The 18950-nt window shown below is 45.4% G+C and overlaps 1 protein-coding gene across 1 annotated transcript; it reads left to right on the forward strand.

The window, feature by feature from the left end:
- The first annotated feature begins 785 nt into the window (after positions 1–785).
- Positions 786–14050, forward strand: RBAK (RB associated KRAB zinc finger). Its single transcript, XM_020906717.2, has 5 exons — positions 786–956; positions 1958–2015; positions 7402–7528; positions 7798–7893; positions 8059–14050. Exons 2-5 carry the CDS (start codon positions 2001–2003, stop codon positions 9960–9962), a joined length of 2142 nt encoding a protein of 713 aa, XP_020762376.2. The 5' UTR covers positions 786–956; positions 1958–2000; the 3' UTR covers positions 9963–14050.
- The last annotated feature ends 4900 nt before the right edge of the window (positions 14051–18950 follow it).

The raw sequence follows: 18950 nt of genomic DNA on the forward strand, positions 1-18950 counted from the left end.
ATTCAGTTCCTGGGTTGGGGAAGATCCTTTGGAGGAGGAAACGGCAACCCATTCCTGTATTTTTGCCTGAAAAATTCCATGGACAGAGGAACCTGTCAGGTTACCGTCCATAGGGTCGCGAAGAGTCGGACACGATTGAACAACTGAACATGCACAAGGAAAATATTAGGGCACCATGACATAAAAGGCAAGATGCCTGAAGAAGCGGTGACATTACAGACATTCCCTTAAATTAAAAGGAAATTTGATTCCCGCGGCCAAGAGGCCCATCCTCTCAACACAGCACCTCTTCACAACCTGATGAGGTGAAGACACTTAAGACGTTCCCTTAACTTCATGGGGCGTGGAGACTTCTGGGAAATAGAGTCCCGGTATTTGCCCGGTTCCCGGGGGCGGGCTCTGGCAGGCGGACTTCCGGCGTCCTCCAGCGCTGGAGCGCCTCGTCCGGTGTGCGTGGTCGCGCACGCGTACCGCCTCGGTGCCGCTGTCGCTTCCTGTCGCTGCCTGGGTCACCACTCACCCTCGTTCCCAGGCTCTGGCCTCCGGCAGGCGGACATTCCGCGGCCTGCGGGGCTGGAACGCCGTCCGGCCGGGTCGGCGTCCAGCGGGAGCGGGCTGTGCGCGCGAGGGTTCTCGCGGGCCGGGAGGAGGCTGGAGCGGGGACTCTCAAGCTCGAGCCCCAGAGCCCTCGGGCTGGATCGGAGAGGCCGGACAGGTGGCGGCGGCGGCGAAGAAGCGGCGGGGCTCGGGCCCGATCGTCTGCTGTGCGCGGACCTGTGAAGTCCTGGGAGGGACGCTGGCCTGAAGGGAGCTTGTCCTGTAGGCCCAAAGCCATCTCCTCGCCCGCAGCGGCCTCGGGAGGCGGAGAGGAGGGACTCAGCGAGAGGAACGCACCGGAGCAGCAGCCCCCGGCCGGAGCTTGGGGAGCCCGGGGCCGGTCAGCGAGTCCCGACGAGGTAGGTGGTGCGTCTGCGGCCTCCAGGCGGCTGTTGATCCTGCGCCCCTCGGAGAGCAGGGCTTGGGGAGCCCGCGCCAGACCCCACGACAGAGCGACTGGGAAGGTTTGACCGCTTTCCGGGGGTCGAGAGGCTGGGCTGGAAGGCAGGACCGGCTGCTCCGATTGGGCTCCCCCGGGGCTTGTGAGTTCTGGGTGCCCTGGGGCAGTGGGGGCCACAGGCTTGGCCCGGATGTGCCGCGTCCGCCCCTTCCTCCATCCCCGACGCCCCTCCTTTTTCTCTCGCCTTGAGATCCTGCACGTGTCTCTCAAGACTCATCAGCACTTGGTTCTGTAATCTAAGCCTTCGCTGACACACCACGCCCCCCTCTTCCGCGGGTTCTGCCAGGTGGACTGGCACTGGGTAGTTAGTGCGGGATGAGTCTTCGAGGCGTCTGTCCTGCTGCCTCAGTTGAGGGAGGAGGTGATTGGGCCTGAGAAGGGAGGTGACTTGTCCCAGGTTACCCGGTCTGCAGGTGGGATCATTAGCAAGATCAGACTCCAGGGGCAAGGGCTCTGTCCGACTGTATTGCAGCTTTCTTAATTAAAAAACAAACAACAACAACAAAAAAAACAACTTTACAGCGGTAACCAGGTTGAGTCAGATCATTTATAATGCCATGCCTTAATGCACATTTATCCCACTTTTGAGAGCTTCACATTTCTCCATTCCCATGGAATCTTTTATTTCAATCAGTTTAAAGAGACGGTAAGAGGAATATTTAAACAGTGCCACAGGGAGGATTTTTTTTTGCACTTTTTATTTAATGGTGGCACACTCTTTGAAAAGTGAGTCAGTATTTATATTCACCAGTGAGAGTAAACTGATGTTGTTGGAGTTACAGGGGTTCAGGTGTGTGTTTCTCCTGTAGGACCCCTTTAGCCTCTGAATGTTTCCAGAAGGTTCCTGCCTAGGTAGGCCATGTTACTCACGGCTTCAACTAATTGCTTCCCTTCCTCTAGGTACACCGGTTCACAGTCTAGCTTTTTCCAAGAGAAGCAGAAAATGAATGAATCCCAGGTGAGTTTTCCTGTCTGTTTATATATAATCACACTTTGTTCTATAATGCCTCTAAGGATGTATATAAGGATCCACACTTTTTAAATGGGCAGGTAGAAATAAATAAGACACTGTCATGTAAAATACACGTTACAGGGACAGATTGGCACCTGGACTCTGTTTAGTTCACATGTATAGGTAGTATGATGCTTTAGGATATTTACCTGGAATCCAGCTGTAAATATGATTGATTTTATAGAAAAAGGAAAATACCGTCCATCCCTTATGTGATTTGTGTTGACTACAAGGAGAAACCATTTCTTGGAGATTTTCATGTGCACATGAGAAAGGTGCCTATTGTGTGTTCGGAGTGTTTGGTGAATATCATTCACATCAAGTTGTTATTGTTGTGCAGGTATACTGTGTCCTTTCTGACCTGCCGATTTTCCCATCGATCATGAGCAAGGGCTGTTGAAATCTGCGGTTGTGGTTTTGTCTGTTTCTCTTTGCAATTCTGTCAGTTTTTGCTTCATGAATTTCATTAAAAGATACCTAAATATTTAAGATTGTTATGTCCTCTTGATTAATTAGCCACTTTGTCATTGTTCAGTGACCTCCCATCCTGGTAAGAATGTATACTGTGAAATGGAATCTCTGATGTTTATAAAGCCACTCCAGTTTTCTTTTGAGACATGTGATGTGCAATATCTTATTCTGTCCTTTAACTTTTAACCTATTTGCATCTTTATATGCAAAATACAGCATTTGAAGACAGCATATAGTTGGGTCTTGTTTTTTATTCAATTTGACAATTAATTCCTATTAATTGGGGTGTTTAGGCTATTTGCATATAATGTAAATATTAATACAACCAGTTAGCTTATAGTCTGGTGTCTTTATTTTCTGTTCATCTCATCTTCTTTGTCTTCCTTCCTTTGAATTGACTTTTTAAATTCCATTTTATACCTTTTGTTGGGTTGTTAGAACACTTGTTATTTTACTAGGTACTTTAGGGTTTATAATATGTAACTTTATCATAGTTTATATTCAAGTTATAGACTATTTCACTTAGCGTGTAAGAAGCTGCAGTTCCATTTCTCCCATCTTGGTCTTTACACTGTTGCATTTTATTTTTGCAGGTCGTACCAATCCCATAATACATCATTATTTTTAATTAGTAATCTTTATAAGAGTTTTAAGTGATGAGAGAAAATGCATAGTTCCCATTTCTGCTGCTTCTTTGTTTTGATCCACATTTTTATCTGCTGTCATTTTCCTTCTGCCTAGGGGGCTTTCTTTAATATTTCTTCTAGACCATACCATACTGTTTGTTGCTCAGTCATGTCCAACTCTAGGCGACCTCAGGGAATGTAGCTCACTTGGATCCTCTGTCTATGGAATTCTCCAGGCAAAAATGCTGGAGTGGGTGGCCATTCCCTTCTTCAAGGGAACTTTCTGACCCAGGGATCAAATCCCGGTCTCCTGCATTGCAGGTGGACTCCTTACTGTCTGAACTACCAGGAAGCCCTGTATTTCTTCTAGTTGATAATGAATTCTTTCAGCTCCTGTATGTCTGAAAATGTCTTTATTTTACCTTCCCTTTTAAAGGAATCATTGCTGCTATTGTTTTTTTCCTCTAGTACTTTGAATGTGTTCCTCCAGTGGCTTCTTGTTTACATTGTTTCTACCAGAAATCTGATGTTATCCTTATCTTTGTTCTTCTGTATATAAAATCTTTTTTTTTCTCCTCCTCTTGCTGCTTTTATTCTCTTTATCGCTGGTTTTTAGCCATTGGATTGTGATGTGTCTTGGTGACGGCACATCTCATTTTACTATGCCTCACAGCCTGTCCAAGAACAAAGAGAATCATTCCATTCATTCTCTTTCAGGAATGTTTTTAAATTTTTCTAGTATAGATTTTGTACATTTCTGTTGGTATTGTAAACTGCATGTATGCCTGAATTACATCTTTTTTCCTTTGTATGTAATGAGGTCTGTTGATTTTATGTGTGTTAACTATAAATTCTGTTACCTAACAGAGTTCCTTTTATTGATGTAGTTCCATTGTTGATTTTCTGAGTTTTCTAGGTATAATATATTATCTGTGAATAGAAATACTTTTTACTGACATTTTGTTAGGCCTGTAATTGTTTTCTCTAATTGGAGATGATGAGTGTTTTGCCTTGTTTCTAATCTTAGTGTAATCTTAGTGGGAATGTGTCTGTTATTTCCCCGTTAAATTAGTCCTGACTGTAGAACTCAGAGGACTGAAGCATAAATATGTGTTTATAAACTTAAAGTGTATATATGTGGTTGTATGTGTATATATCACATGTACCATGCCCGGTAGGGTATGAGTATGTATATACACAAGGCTTCTCTGATGGCTCAGTGGTAAAGAACCTGCCTGCCAACTCAGGAGATTCAGGTTCAACATGAGTTGAGAAGATTCCCTGGAGGAGGAATTGGCAACCCGCTCCAGTATTCTTGCCTGGGAAATCCCATGGACAGAGGAGCCGGTGGGTTACAGTCCATGGGTTTGCAGAAGACCCACACAACTTAGCAACTGAATAACACCACCACATACACATATTCATCTTAGTGAAGTATCCATCAATTCCTATTTTCTTGAGGGTTTTTTTTGTTTTGTTTTGTTTTTTAAATTAGGATGCATTTGAATATTTTCAGAGGTCTTTTCAGCATCTTTGGAAATGTGACACTTTTCTTCTAGCTGTATTACAATAGCAGATTGTATTAATGAATTTCTGAATATTAAACCAGATGATATGCTTAGAAAATGTCCCATTTAGTTTTTTTTTTTTTTTTTTTTGATTGCTCAGTCTTCTAACCCCTGTCACTTCTTGTCTTCTGAACTAACTTAAACCAGAAGACTTTTACTTCCTATGTGTGTGCTCAGTTAGGTCCAACTGTTTGAGCCCCTTTGGACAGTAGCCCGCCAGGCTCCTCTGTCCATGGGATTTTTCAGGCAAGAAATATTGGAGTGGGCTATAGTTAAACTAGGGTACCTAGTGTTGTTGTTGTTGTTGTTTTCTCTATAACTTTAGGATTTTTTCCTAATCGTAAAATTTTGGAAATTTTTTCTGAATATTTCTTGATCTATTTTTCCCCCAGTGTTGTTCTTTGCAGATTATCTGGCCCCTTTTAAGGATGTTTTGTTTTATTTTGTTTGTTTATTTTTATGATCTTTGGTTCAGAAATCTCTGATGATTTTTCATTGTTCATCCTCTACAATCTCTTTCTGAAAATGTTGGATCTGGCTTTCATCCCTCTGATTTTTCTTTCATCATTCCAATTTCTTGTTTTGAGAGAAATTTTCTAAGTTACATGTCCTGTGTCCCATTTGATAATCAAGCTTCTTACTTCAGGATTTTTTTTAAATTCCACATTCCAGTCTTCAATTTCTAAGTATCTCCAGTTGCTTTTTCTTAGCAGAATGCTCTCATTTTCTGGAAGCAATATTCTGTTTAATTTATTATAAAATAGAAGTCAGTGTGAGTTGTTTTCATTTATGAATTTGGTTTCATCATTGTTGTTTATCCTGATGCTTATTTTTTATTTATGTTGTTTCCCTCAGCTGACAATTCTTGATTTTTAAAAAATTTCATCTTTTGAGAAAATAATTTCTAATCAGTGATAGCTCAGTGGTAAAGTATCCACCTACCAGGGCAGGAGACACAGGTTTGATCCCTGGATTATGAAGATCCCCTGGAAAGGAAATGGCAGCCTGTTCCAGTATTCTTGCCTGGGAAATCCCATGGACACTGGAGCCTGGTGGGCTACAGTCCATGGATTCCCAAAAGAGCTGGACACAGCAACTAAGCAGCAACAGCAGTGTGGACGCACTTAACCAGTGGCCACACCTCCCTCCTCTTTCCTCCAGGGAGGGGGTGGCTGCCGAGCTGTGGCAGGGAGTGGGTGGGGTGCGTCATTAGAGAGGCATCACGGCCTTTTCTTCCTCCACGTTTTTTATTGTGAGAAAATGCATGTAACAAAAGTTAGTATGGTATCCGTTTCTAAGTGTACAGGATAGTGGTCTTAGGGACATTCATGTTTTTGTGCAGTCATCACCCCTATCCATCTCCATCTGTTTCTCATCTTTCAAAACTGAAACTCTGTACCCATTAAACACTGACTTCCTATTCCCCTTCCCCAGCCCCTGGCGGTCACTATTTTCCCTCTATTTCTAGGATTTTGACTACTCTGAGTACCTCATCTAAGTGGAATTATGCAGTATTTGTCCTTTTGTGACTGACTTATTTCACTCAGCATAATATCCTTAAAGGTCATCCATGTGGTACCATGTATCAGAATTTCCTGCCTTTTTAAAGCTGAATCACATTCCATTGTGTGTATTATCAGATTTTGCTTAACCATTCATCCATCGATGGATGGTTATTTCTGTGTTTTAGCCTTTTTTTTTCTCCCATGCTTTTAGCTTTTAATAATGTTGCTATGAACCTGAGTGTACAGTATCTCTTCAAGGCCTTGCTTTTGTTTTTTTTTTTTGGAGGGTGGAGACCCAGAAGTGGAATTGCTGAATTATGTGTTAATTCTGTTTTTCATTTTTCGGGGAGCTACCATGCTGTTTTCCATAGTAGCTGCACCATTTTACCTTCCCACTTAAAATGCATAAAGGTTCCACTTTCGCCACTTCTTGTGAATTGTAGAGGATTCCCTAGGTTTAGAGGATTTCCCCTGAACTCAGCTAAACTTGCAAAGCCTGGCCTGCTTTTTAAAATGGTTCACTTCTCTCTTGTTAGACCACGTGCCAACTTGTATGTGTCACTCTAATAATACCTCAAGCAGTCATTTAAGCAGCACATTTCATTGCTCCCAGAATGAGATGCTTGAGATATCATTTGAAGGCAGTAAAAATCTTAGCCAAGCAGATGGCTCCAAGCAACTGGTGAGAACAGAGGGGCCAGAGGATGAAAGCACTGAACTGGGATGGCTGACTGCTGGACTACACCAGCATGAAGAGGTGGGAGGCAGAGACCCTGCCCGTAGAGGCCACTGAAGAGAATGACGGAGTGGAGTGCATGTGTTCTCTGACCCAGTGTCTCCCCAGTAGGCTGTAAGCTGTTTTAAGCTGGAGTGGGGTTTCATCTTTCTTCATCCTCTGATAGAGAACTCAGGTGCTTTAAATGCAAAGTTGGAACTCTTTTTTATTTCTTTCAGTTTGAGAGTTTTTTGGAAGTTTTGTTTTTTGACACATTAAAGAACCCAAAGGTAGTGTGTTTCTAACATGGCTTGTTTTCCTCTCAACATCTGCTAACACACATGAGGCTTTCACGCTTCACAGTTACCTTTCCCAGTGAGCTGGGTGAGCTCCCGTCCTTGTGTGTCAGGTCCATATCACCCAGTTCCCATCATGGTGCCATTACAGGGGTCAGTATCGTTCAGGGATGTGGCCGTGGACTTCACCCAGGAGGAGTGGCAGCAGCTGGACCCTGATGAGAAGATGACCTACAGGGACGTGATGCTGGAGAACTACAGCCACCTCGTCTCTGTGGGTGAGGAGAACTGCTTTCTGAGTTGCTGCTCTATGGGGGCTTCCAGCTTAAGGATTTTATGCTTGACTTTGAGGAAATCAATGATAAGACCATTTAATTCCTTTTGGGCATCAGGTAGAGTAATTTATATTTTTGCTTATCCATTGAATGGCTCTAGTTTGATTAAGTGCAAAAATAGACACTTTATTCTGCAGCTCCTGAGGCAGCAGCTTCTGTTTAGGGACCCAGAACCCAGCAGCTGATCCATGTTGGCTCTTTCTCATTCACAGGGTATGACAGCACCAAACCCAACGTGATCATCAAGTTGGAGCAAGGAGAAGAGCCATGGGTAGCAGACAGCAAGTTCCTACAGCAGCAGCATCCAGGTGAGGTGGTGGGATGTGATGTTTGTAAGTGGTCACTTAGTTTTATGTGTGGAGATTGACCCTAAAGCTAGAGTCAAGCCTGCAGTAGGCCCTTGAGTACTGTTCTCATCCTATAATTTGGTGTGTTCAGATTCACAAGATTTGTTTAATTTTATTCTTTTTTAGAAAAAGTCTGGAAAGTTGGTGACCTGATAGAGAGAATCCAAGAAAATGAGGATGAATGTTCAAGGCAAGCTGTATCAATCAACAGCAGAACCCTGACCGAGGAGAGAGAGGATGCATTTGATAAAACATATAACATGGAAACAAGTCTTGCTCCTTCAAATCTAATGTCTCATAATTGTGTCTCATGTGGGAAGACTTTGGAATCTACTTCAGAATTAATTATTAGTGATGGAAGCTATGCAAGAAAGAAACCTGATGAGTGTAGTGAATGTGGGAAAACATACGGAGAGAAACTCTATGAATTTCATCAAAATGGGGAAGCCTGTTCTCAAAATGAAGAAAGTATTCAGAAAATTAGTATTTTGGAGAAACCCTTTGAATATAATAGATGCACAGAAGCCTTAGACAATGAAGCCGTTTTCATTACTCATAAGAGCACTTATATGGGGGAGAAACGCTATGAATGGAATGATTCTGGATCAGACTTCATCGAGATGTCAAATTTTAACATATACCAGAGATCGCAGATGGACTTGAAGCCCTTTGAATGCAGTGAGTGTGGAAAATCCTTCTGCAAAAAGTCAAAATTCATTATACATCAGAGGGCTCACACAGGAGAGAAACCTTATGCATGTAACGTATGTGGGAAATCCTTCAGCCAAAAAGGAACTCTCACTGTGCATCGGAGATCACATTTAGAGGAGAAGCCGTATAAATGCAATGAGTGTGGGAAAACCTTCTGTCAAAAGTTGCACCTCACACAGCACCTGAGGACTCATTCAGGAGAGAAGCCCTATGAATGTAATGAGTGTGGGAAAACCTTCTGCCAAAAGACACATCTGACCCTACACCAGAGAAACCATTCAGGAGAAAGACCCTACCCATGTAGTGAGTGCGGGAAATCCTTCTCCCGTAAGTCAGCTCTTAGTGACCACCAGAGAACCCACACGGGAGAGAAGCTTTACAAATGCAATGAATGTGGGAAATCCTACTACCGGAAATCCACCCTCATCACACATCAGAGAACACACACAGGAGAGAAGCCCTACCAGTGCAGTGAGTGTGGGAAGTTCTTCTCTCGGGTATCATACCTCACTATCCATTACAGGAGTCACTTAGAAGAGAAGCCCTATGAATGTAATGAATGCGGAAAAACCTTCAACCTCAACTCAGCCTTTATTAGACATCGGAAAGTACACACAGATGAGAAGCCCCACGAATGCAGTGAGTGCGGGAAGCTCTCACTCCTCACCAGCCTTCACACGACTCATCTAGGAGAGAAGCCCTATGAATGTAGTGAGTGTGGGAAAACCTTTCTTGAAAACTCAGCCTTCGATGGGCACCAGCCACTTCCCACAGGGGAGAAGTCGTATGGATGTAACATATGCGGGAAGGTGTTCTCTGAGCTGTCATTCTACACCATACATTATAGGAGTCATTCGGAAGAGAAACCCTATGGGTGTAACGAGTGTGGGAAAACCTTCTCCCATAACTCATCCCTCTTCCGACACCAGAGAGTCCACACGGGAGAGAAGCCTTATGAGTGTTACGAGTGTGGGAAGTTCTTCTCTCAGAAGTCTTATCTAACAATACATCACAGGATCCACTCGGGAGAGAAACCCTATGAATGTAGCAAGTGCGGGAAAGTCTTCTCTCGGATGTCAAACCTCACTGTGCACTACAGAAGCCATTCGGGAGAGAAGCCCTATGAATGTAATGAATGTGGGAAAGTCTTCTCTCAGAAGTCATACCTCACTGTGCATTACAGGACTCATTCAGGAGAGAAGCCGTATGAATGTAATGAGTGTGGGAAAAAATTCCACCACAGGTCGGCCTTCAACAGCCATCAGAGAATTCATAGGAGAGGGAACTTGAGTTTACTTGACATGGGAAGTCTCCTCTGAAGTCAGTTCTCATTCTAGAAAACCCTCTGCACATAATGGGTGTGGGAAGTCCAGCTGAGAGTCAGATACCACTGTCTGAGAGTTCCTGTTTCTGAATAAGGAAAAGCATTTAGGCATTGGGTTGATTCTAACCTGAATTTTCACAAAAGACCAATCCCTAAAGACACAAGAAGCAAGGCTTTCAGCAACTCATTGGACAACTAGACAGTTTATACAAGAGTAAAACTCTATAAATATTTAATATTTATTTTGGATTCCAGTAGTATTTACATATCAGGGAATCATACCGAGGCAAAATCTGTTGAAGCAATGAATGTGGAAAATACATTGTCTTGGCAGTTGTTATACTAAAAGCCATATTTCTGACATAAAATCTAATGTTTATAGGAACAGTATCAGAAGCTATCAGCTCTGAATAAACCATTGCAGAAAATGAAGTTTTAAAATCTTCTGGAGTTGATAATGAGGACTCTAGCATTAAATATGTACATGGCAGTTTCTATCACATTTCCAAAATGTGATTAACATTAATTCTATGCAAGTTTTGATTTAAATAATTTGTGAAAAGGCAGTATTCTTATTTGAGTATTAAGCTGGCAAAATGTACTAATGTAAGCGTATTGTTGAGGTGTTTGACAGGTACCAAATAGTTAAAATTCATAATTTTCTACTCTTTTGAGGCATTTTCAAATGGCCTTTTAATTAGTACTTCATCAACAAAGGAGCCAGTGACTTTTGTACAGCTTCCAACTGCACTGGAGCAAAAAAACTTTAAAATACTATTTTCATAAACCATGCATAGATCACTTGGAATCTAGTCTTTCAGTGAAGGACAGCTATACTGCTCACACTATAAAATACACCCCTCTCTCCTGCCAGTCTTGTTTTTTAACCCACAGGTTTGAGTGTGCAGTTTGCCACTATGATGTAATCCAGAAATTCTCCCTGTGCTTTATTTGGTATGAATCTGGTGTCATTACTTTGTGTACTGATGCTTATTCCAGAATTTTGAAAACAAATTGATGCAGTATTTCTAGCAGTCATTTTTGGTTGATTAATGCAGTGTCCCTTCTACCCTCTTTACTCACTGGAAGAAGTTAGGTATCTCCTATTACTTCACATAACACAGAGGGTGAATCCTGAGTGACCTAAACCCATCATGATAATAATCATTCTGATTATTGGTAACTTGTTTATAGTGGTCACATGACTGAATCCTGGGCTAACATAACAGAGACAGTTCTGGAAAAAAGATAACAAAAGAGTGATCAAATGGGTCTTACTCCAGGAATGTGAGGATACATAATAATAATATAAAAAATCACTATAATCTATCACATTGAAGAAAAGTAATCTGTTATGCAGGAGACTCGTGGAATTAGCATCCATTTGTGTTCTTAACAAACCACATATAGAATAGAACTTCCTTTATTGGATAAATAATATCTTCTGCTACAACAAACAGCATATTGAATGGTGAAATATTGGAACTTTTCTCCCAAGAGAAAAAGAAAGTGGTACCTGCTCTCCCTGGTTTTATTCAGTATTGTGCAGAAGGACCTAGCAAGGGAAGCAAAAGAACGAAAAGACCTAAGGACTACAAGTAAAACTTGCTTGCAGATGGCATGCTTTTGTAAATGGAAAATCCTAGGGAATATTCAGATAATTAACATTGAGTAAATTGAGCAGAATCCCTGCATTCAAGGTCATTATGCAAAAATTGGTTTTAAATATACCAGCTACAAACATAAAGTGAAAAGTTTAAAGCAATACCACTTACAGTAATAACAGAAATCCTTAAGTGCCTGAGGGGGGGAAATTATCTAACACTGTGTTTTCAAGAATTGGGTCCAGAAAAAAAATTCCAGAAGATTCAGTGTGATACAACCTGTTAATTGTTTCCAGGACAGTCTTAACACATTATTGACTAGAGACTCATTAATGCCAGAGGCATTAGTTTCTGCAAAAATCCCCTGGTCAATGGTGTGTCAAAAAGATGTCAGTTTTCCCCAAATTAATTCATATATTCAATGTGATCCTAAAATGCTAGCATTTTTTAATGGAAATGAATTCTCAAATTCATGTGAAAAATTTAAAGACCAGTAACAGTCAAAGCTATCTTCTAGAACAGATAGAAGTAGAGGACTTACAGTACCAGATATCAAGACCTGTTAGAAAGCCATAGGAATTATCCTGTGGTGTTGGCACAAAGGTAAACAAATTGATCAGTGAAATTATAGTAGAGATTCCAGAAAACCTGTACATAATTCAGTCACTTTTGGCAAAGGTGATATTGTGTTGTAATGTGGGGAAGGCTATTGTTTCCAATAAACGGTTTTTTTATTAAATTTTATAATTTAATAGAAAATAGACCAATTGAAATGGAGTCACAGATTTAAGTATGAAATGTAAAATAGTCAACTTGGCAATTCAGACACCTGGCAGCAGAGTCTAGTGTAGAAGAATGCATGGTAGATGACCAGATCATATTTGGGACTTGGCAGGCTACACAGTTTCCTTTACGACTGCTCGACATTGAACAGAGATGTCCCAGTAAGACCATTTGCAGACACTGGTGGAGGTCTGGATTTGGCCAGCAGGCTGTAGTTACTGACCCCTGATCTAAAATTAAAAGAACTCCTACAGATCTACAAGAAAAAAGAAATGGGTGAAAGACTTGGACATCACAAAAGAGACTATCTGCACTGCAGATACATGAAAAGGTATGTTACTTTTCCTAGTAATCTGGAGAAGTGAAGTGAAGTCGCTTCAGTTGTGTCCGACTCTGCAATCCCATGGACTGAATGAAGCCTGCCAGGCTCCTCCACCCATGAGATTTTTCAGCCAAGAATAGTGGAGTGGGTTGCCATTTCCTTCTTCAGGGGATGTTCCTGACCCAGGGATTGAACCTGGTTCTCCCGCATTGCAGGCAGACTCTACCGTCTGGGTCACCAGGTAATTCCTAATCTGGAGAAGGCAGATTTAAAACCCCATGTGGCACTGCTGCCCACCTCTGAAGTGGTTAAAATGAAAAGCATAAAAAAGCATCAAGCTCTGGCAAGGATGTAACAGAAACCCATCTACACTGCTGGTGCTGTAGCCCACTGATAGAACCGTTTGGGAAAGCTGGCACTTGGAGCCAAACCTGTGTGTCCACCCTTTTAACCCAAGCCTAGCAGTCATGCATGCGCGTGTCCATTGTACATGTAGATGTCCACCAAGGGACGTGTCCTGGAGTGTTCATGGCATAAAACTCAAAAACAACTCTGAAGGCACCTGTGCAATAGAACCTTAAATGTCAGTGGTGTTTCCACCAGAGAATGCTATAAAGCAAAGAGAAAAATGAAAGTCGCTCAGTCATGTCCAACTCTTTGTGACCCCATGGACTGTACAGTCCATGTAATTCTCCAGGCCAGAATACTGGAGTGGGTAGCGTTTCCCTTCTCCAAGGAGCAGGGAGGATGAGTGAACAATAAGCACAGGTAATAACAGTTTCACATCTAATGCTGAGTGAGGAAATCCAGACACAAAAGCAAACAGACTATGATCCCACCCACACAAAGTACAAGAACAGGCAAAACTTGTCTATGCAGTTAGAAGTCAGGATAGCAGTCAGCTTCAGCAAAGACATGACAAGGAGTATTTATCTGGTGCTGGTGATAATTGGTTTCTAAATCTGGGTGCTGACTATCTGAGTGTTCAGTGCACTCAAGATACGTGTGTTTTTCTGCATGTATATTACACTTCCATAAAACGTTTTTAAAAATCAAAGATGTCTACCATTTTTGTTGCTCAGCCCTTTAGCCATATTTTTCTAGATGTACACGAATATGCTGCATAACAGGAACTAAATGGTAGATTTTGCATAACTGTGCAGGAAATACTCTTAGTTTTGAGGGCCACTACCAAGATTTCCTACATTGTGACCTTAAAGGTTAGTATAATGTATATTTTCAGTAAATATTTGGAAAGGAACAGGGCTATTACATACATTGTCATGCTCCCCTTTGGCATATGTAAATGGGTCTGGAACATATAAATAGGTCTGGACAACCTCTTCAATAAAGAACTGATGTGTGTAAGCCTTACCAGTTTTCTCAGATGAAGTATTTTTTTATATTTCTTAATTTGGGGGTGCATCTTAACCATCACCTTGTCACAGAGGTGGCCTTTCCTTGAGGTCAAATACAGTGGTGAGTTTGACGTGATGAGAAATTTAAGTTTTCAGGTTATCCTTTCAGCGAACGTGAAATACAGTTAACAGTGCAAATGTTACTGAGTGAAGGATATAGTTAATTAAGACCTTACAGCATAAAAGGTAAAAACCCTCAGCATGGGAAATGGGGAAGGTTGGCTTGGAGTATGGCACATCAATGAAGAATTAGGACATTAATTGGAGTGAGAGAGAAGTCGCTCAGCATGTCCAACTCTTAGCGACCCCATAGACTGTAGCCTACCAGGCTCCTCCATCCTTGGGATTTTCCAGGCAAGAGTACTGGAGTGGGTTGCCATTTCCTCATTTCCTTCTCCAGGGGATCTTCACCCAGGGATCAAACCCAGGTCTTCCGCATTGCAGGATGGAGTGGGCTGTGTATTATTAGTGCCTTGCTTGCTGGTGGAGGCGTGACCAAGGAGTTAGGGGTGACCAATGGAGGTGTGACCCTCACATTGGCTCACCGTTCCCTCTGTCTCCTGGGCTCACGCACTAGGTATGTGGTCAAGCCAGGCCACGCCCACTGCTTGCATCATAAGCCCACTTAATATATTTACTCGTGTTCAACTTAGAGCCTGTTAACTCCAGGCTTTATCTCTAAATTCTCTTAAATAGGTCAAAAGACCTTAATGCAAGACCACTTAAACCTGAGGGCAAAAATTCACCAACGGATCCTTATTCCCTCCCAAGTTATGTCCAGGTTTGTTGTCTAACCACCTGAGCCCTTTAGAGGGGATACATATGATATGTGGTGATGATAATGTCACAGGTTTCCCAAGTTATATGAGGGCCATAAGGGAAGAAGGTGACTCCTCGGTCACCACAGGTAATCACGACAAAAAATAAATTCCAGTTCACATTGAAGAACTCAAAACCCTTACATTATAGTTCCTTCCAGACTGATGAACAGCCCTTGAATCGCTGACTTGTGAGCAAAGGGTGTGGAGTGGGAACAGAGACAGTACAGCTGTGCCCGATGGAGTAACAGGAAACAGATTTAATCTCCTGCTAAACAACGAAAAAACTGGACACTAGAGACGATACCAGGGCTTCCGGAGTTGGGGAGTGGCTTTTCCCTGGGGGCGTGGCATTCATAACAAGTTGGGGGTGGGCGTAACAGTTGGGGGCGGGGCCAGGCGGGGGCGTGGTCAGCAGTGGTGTTCGACTTGGGCTGAGAGGCTCATCGGCTCCACAGGCGAGAACCGCTCAGGCCTGCGGGCCGGAGAAAGGTGGCAGACCTGCGAGTGAGGCGCCAGGCCCGTGGAAGCGGGGAGACAAAGGGCGGGGCCTCTGACCACCCACCCCTCGCCCCCTCCTAGCCGCCCCGCCTGCCCAGCATGTGGCGCCCACTGATCCTGCTGCTGTTGCTGCTGCTGCTCCCGGCCGCCCCCGGCCCCGCAGCCACTGCCGCTCCCATCCCGGAAGCCAAAACCCAGGAGAGCCTGCAGCAGAGCCTCCTCCAAGGTCACAGCAGCCTCCCGTTGGGGGCAGGGGAGGACAGGGAAGAGGGGCGGAGGCAGACAGCAAGGGCGGGAGCCAGAGGGACACCAAGAAGGGAGAGACATAGACAGACATACAAGGAGGGGGCCTGAGGGACAGAGGCGATTGGGCAGGACAGATGCGGGGCAGGAATAAAGAGATGATGGGACAGAGGGAGGTGGGGCGGGGGCAGGGACGGGTGAGAACAGGGGACAGGATGAGGGTGGACTGGTCCGGCCCTGAGAGTCAAGAGGATGGAGAGATATGGGGTGGGAGGGACACGGGAACAGGCCTGGAGGGGCATCCGAGATCCACCCCGACACCTGCTCCAAGCCTGGGGGATGTGCCTGTGGCCTCTCTCCAGGAACTGCCCTGCACAGAGAACCAGGGCGCTGACTGGGGAGGGCACCCTTCCAGCCACACCTGGAGTCGGCTTGTTCTTCCCCAGGTCCCCAAGCTGGAGAAAACAGAGGCCAGCGGGCAGTCGCAAGCCACCTCCCTCACTTTGGCTGTCCTCCTGTGGCATGACGTGGCTGCCACCGCGGTGCAGCCCTGAAGCCCCGGAGGCAGGCCTGTGGCTCTATGAGAAACATCCAGGGTTGTGGGGGGGAACTGGGGCTTAGGCTCAGCATCAGGGGCTGGGCGTGGGCATCAGAGCACTGGCAGGGGACATGTACCCTCTGTTGCTTCTTTTTGGATTATTAAAATTGTTTTGAGGTTAAAGTGATGACATGTTCATTGACACCTTTGTTCTGTGTTCTGGGGTCCAGTGTTGGGGGCACAGGCCACAGGGCTGTCTGGGGCCTGTGGGCAGCAGAAGTCATAACTCCAGCTCTGGGGATCCTAACTATTGTCTGGAGAGACCCCTACTCCATCCAAGCTGGAGGCACTGGCCCATAGAGACATCTGCCTTCAGGTGGGCAGAGGGGGAATGCCTGGGTATCAGGAAAAGAGCCAGGGGCAGAGATGGAGGCCAGAAAGGGCAGAGAGCCTGGGGCTGGCAGAAGAAGGCAAGATGGGTGAATATAAACTGGCCCAGCAAGGGTAGGGGTGTAGCTGGCACAGGTGGGGTGCGCCAGGGGCCTGGAGTGACCATGCCTGATGGAGACCTCGGGCAGCAGGAAATGGGTCCCAGGTGGAGCAGGGAAGCCTCCAGGAGGTGTGATGGTTGCCCTGCCTGCACTGTGGCCGCGGTGTGATGCTGAGTGTCAACAACTGACTCTCTGAATAAACCGAACCCTGATTGGTAATGCTTGCCAATTTTCTTTTCTTTTTTGGCTGGGCTGGGCGGCATGCAGGATCTTCCCTGACCAGGGATCAAACCTGTGTCCCCTGTAGTAGTAGCATGGAGTCTTAACCACTGGACCACCAGGGAAGTCCTGTCAATTTTTACAGTGTAAATAATCCTACTCTGGCCTATCTAAACATACCAATATGACCTGTACATTCTGCTTCTCAGAAAAGACAACTAACTCCATCTTTCCCCTTGAGCCTGCTGGTGCACACAATGATTTTTAGGTCGCTGGCCAGCAGCTCTTCAATGCAGTTGGGGCTTCAGTGATCTCTCTCTGCTTTTTTCACTAGAGCAGTACTTTATGCTACCCATCATTTCCATTGACCATACTTCGGATGCATGATGCTCAGTTATCTGAGGAAGACAGGCCAAGGATGTTAGTATTTTATTTCCAAAAGTGGGTTTCACCATCATGGGATATAAATTGAGATCTGAAAAAATCTTATACTGTGGGCAGGACTCCTCGTTTCCAGAAAGACCTCTCAGGAAACACAGGATGTTTTTCCACCTCCTTTGCCCCCTGCTCACCTGGACTGGTAAAGAACCCGCCTGCCAGTACAAGAGATTTGGGTTCAGTCCCTGGGTCGGGAAGATCCCCTGGAGGAGGGCATGGCAACCCACTCCAGTATTCTTGCCCCGAGAATCCCATGGACAGAGGAGCCTGGCGGGCTAGAGACCATGGGGTTGCAAAGAGTCGGACACGACTGAGCACAGACAGACACACACAGCTAGACTCACAGTATGTGTGAGTTTGAAGAAGCAGTGAGTGCAGAGTTGACCCAACCCGGTCTCTCCGGGGCCCCCTCTTCTCGGGTCCTTCTTCCCGTCACAGGAGACATCTATCACGATGTCACCTGTGACTGGCACGCCTAGGCTCCAGAGCGGCTCGCCGACCACCCTGGGCAGGAGTGTGTAGGATTCTCGGTGGAGAAATGAACCCACGAGGGAAGGTGGGCTTCCTGGGGCGGAAACCACCGCGGTCTCGGACCTGCGGGCAGCCCTGCCCTCTGGCGGCAGAACTCGGAACTGCACCGCCACCTCGCGTTCATTCTTTACGGAATTGTTCCCCCTCTCCAGGTGGGCCCCCTCCGTGTTGGGGACCTGGGGACACCCCAGTCGTGAGCGTCCTGTGGGCTAACAATCTAATAAGGAGATAGACAACAGTTTGATTAAAACAATTACTGCTGTGAATGAAGCAAGGGTCCGAAGGAGGTGATAAGGGGCGGGGGGGGGTGGGGTGGGGGTGGGCATTGAAGACCAGGGACTTTAATGAGGTTTGCAAGCTGGCCTCTGGGTTCCAGGGGCTGGAACCTATGCCTCCGGGGCTACTCTGGGCTGGAGAGCAGGGATTCTCGCTGGGTTCCCCATGCTGGTCTCTCCTCCTCCTCCTCCCAGGCTCTGAGTGCTGGGCTGTGGGCCCCCTGGTGCTGGGGCCTTTGGGTGGCCCCTGCCCGAGACCTGGGCTCCTGTCTCCCCAGAAAGGCATCAGGGTTTGGGTGGCAAAAGGTCTTGGGGGAAGTTCTTCATTTTCCGGATGCACAACAAGCCAAACAGTGACGTGCAAGGCACACAGCAAAGAAAAGGGTTATTATTCACGAGACCTCCGGGAAAGAAGAGAACAAATCTCGACGCACCTGCTTGAAGGGGAGGGGCTTGGGATACTTGTGGGATAAAGCTGCGGCGTGGGGCGGCACGTGGGGGAAGGTGATTGGAGAGAAGGTTAAGGTGCGGTCATCCTGGCACTGCGCAGGCGCGGCGGAGCTTCCGGCTTCTTCCTGGAAGCCGAAGGGCGGCTCCAGCACGTTCTGCAGGTGGAGCTCGTGGCTCTCTGACGTCAGAAGGCACGTTTCCACGTGCCCAAGTGGAGAGTCCGCGGGATTAACCGGTCTTAACCAGTGGCTTCAAGTTCCCTGAGAAATAACTTGGGCAAACATCTTATTGGTTAGGCCGCTTGGAGGATGTTCACGTCTTTTGTACCGACAGTTAAAAAGCCAGCTGGATG

This window comes from Odocoileus virginianus, chromosome 33 (genome assembly GCF_023699985.2).
Source record: "Odocoileus virginianus isolate 20LAN1187 ecotype Illinois chromosome 33, Ovbor_1.2, whole genome shotgun sequence".
Lineage (NCBI taxonomy): Eukaryota > Metazoa > Chordata > Mammalia > Artiodactyla > Cervidae > Odocoileus > Odocoileus virginianus.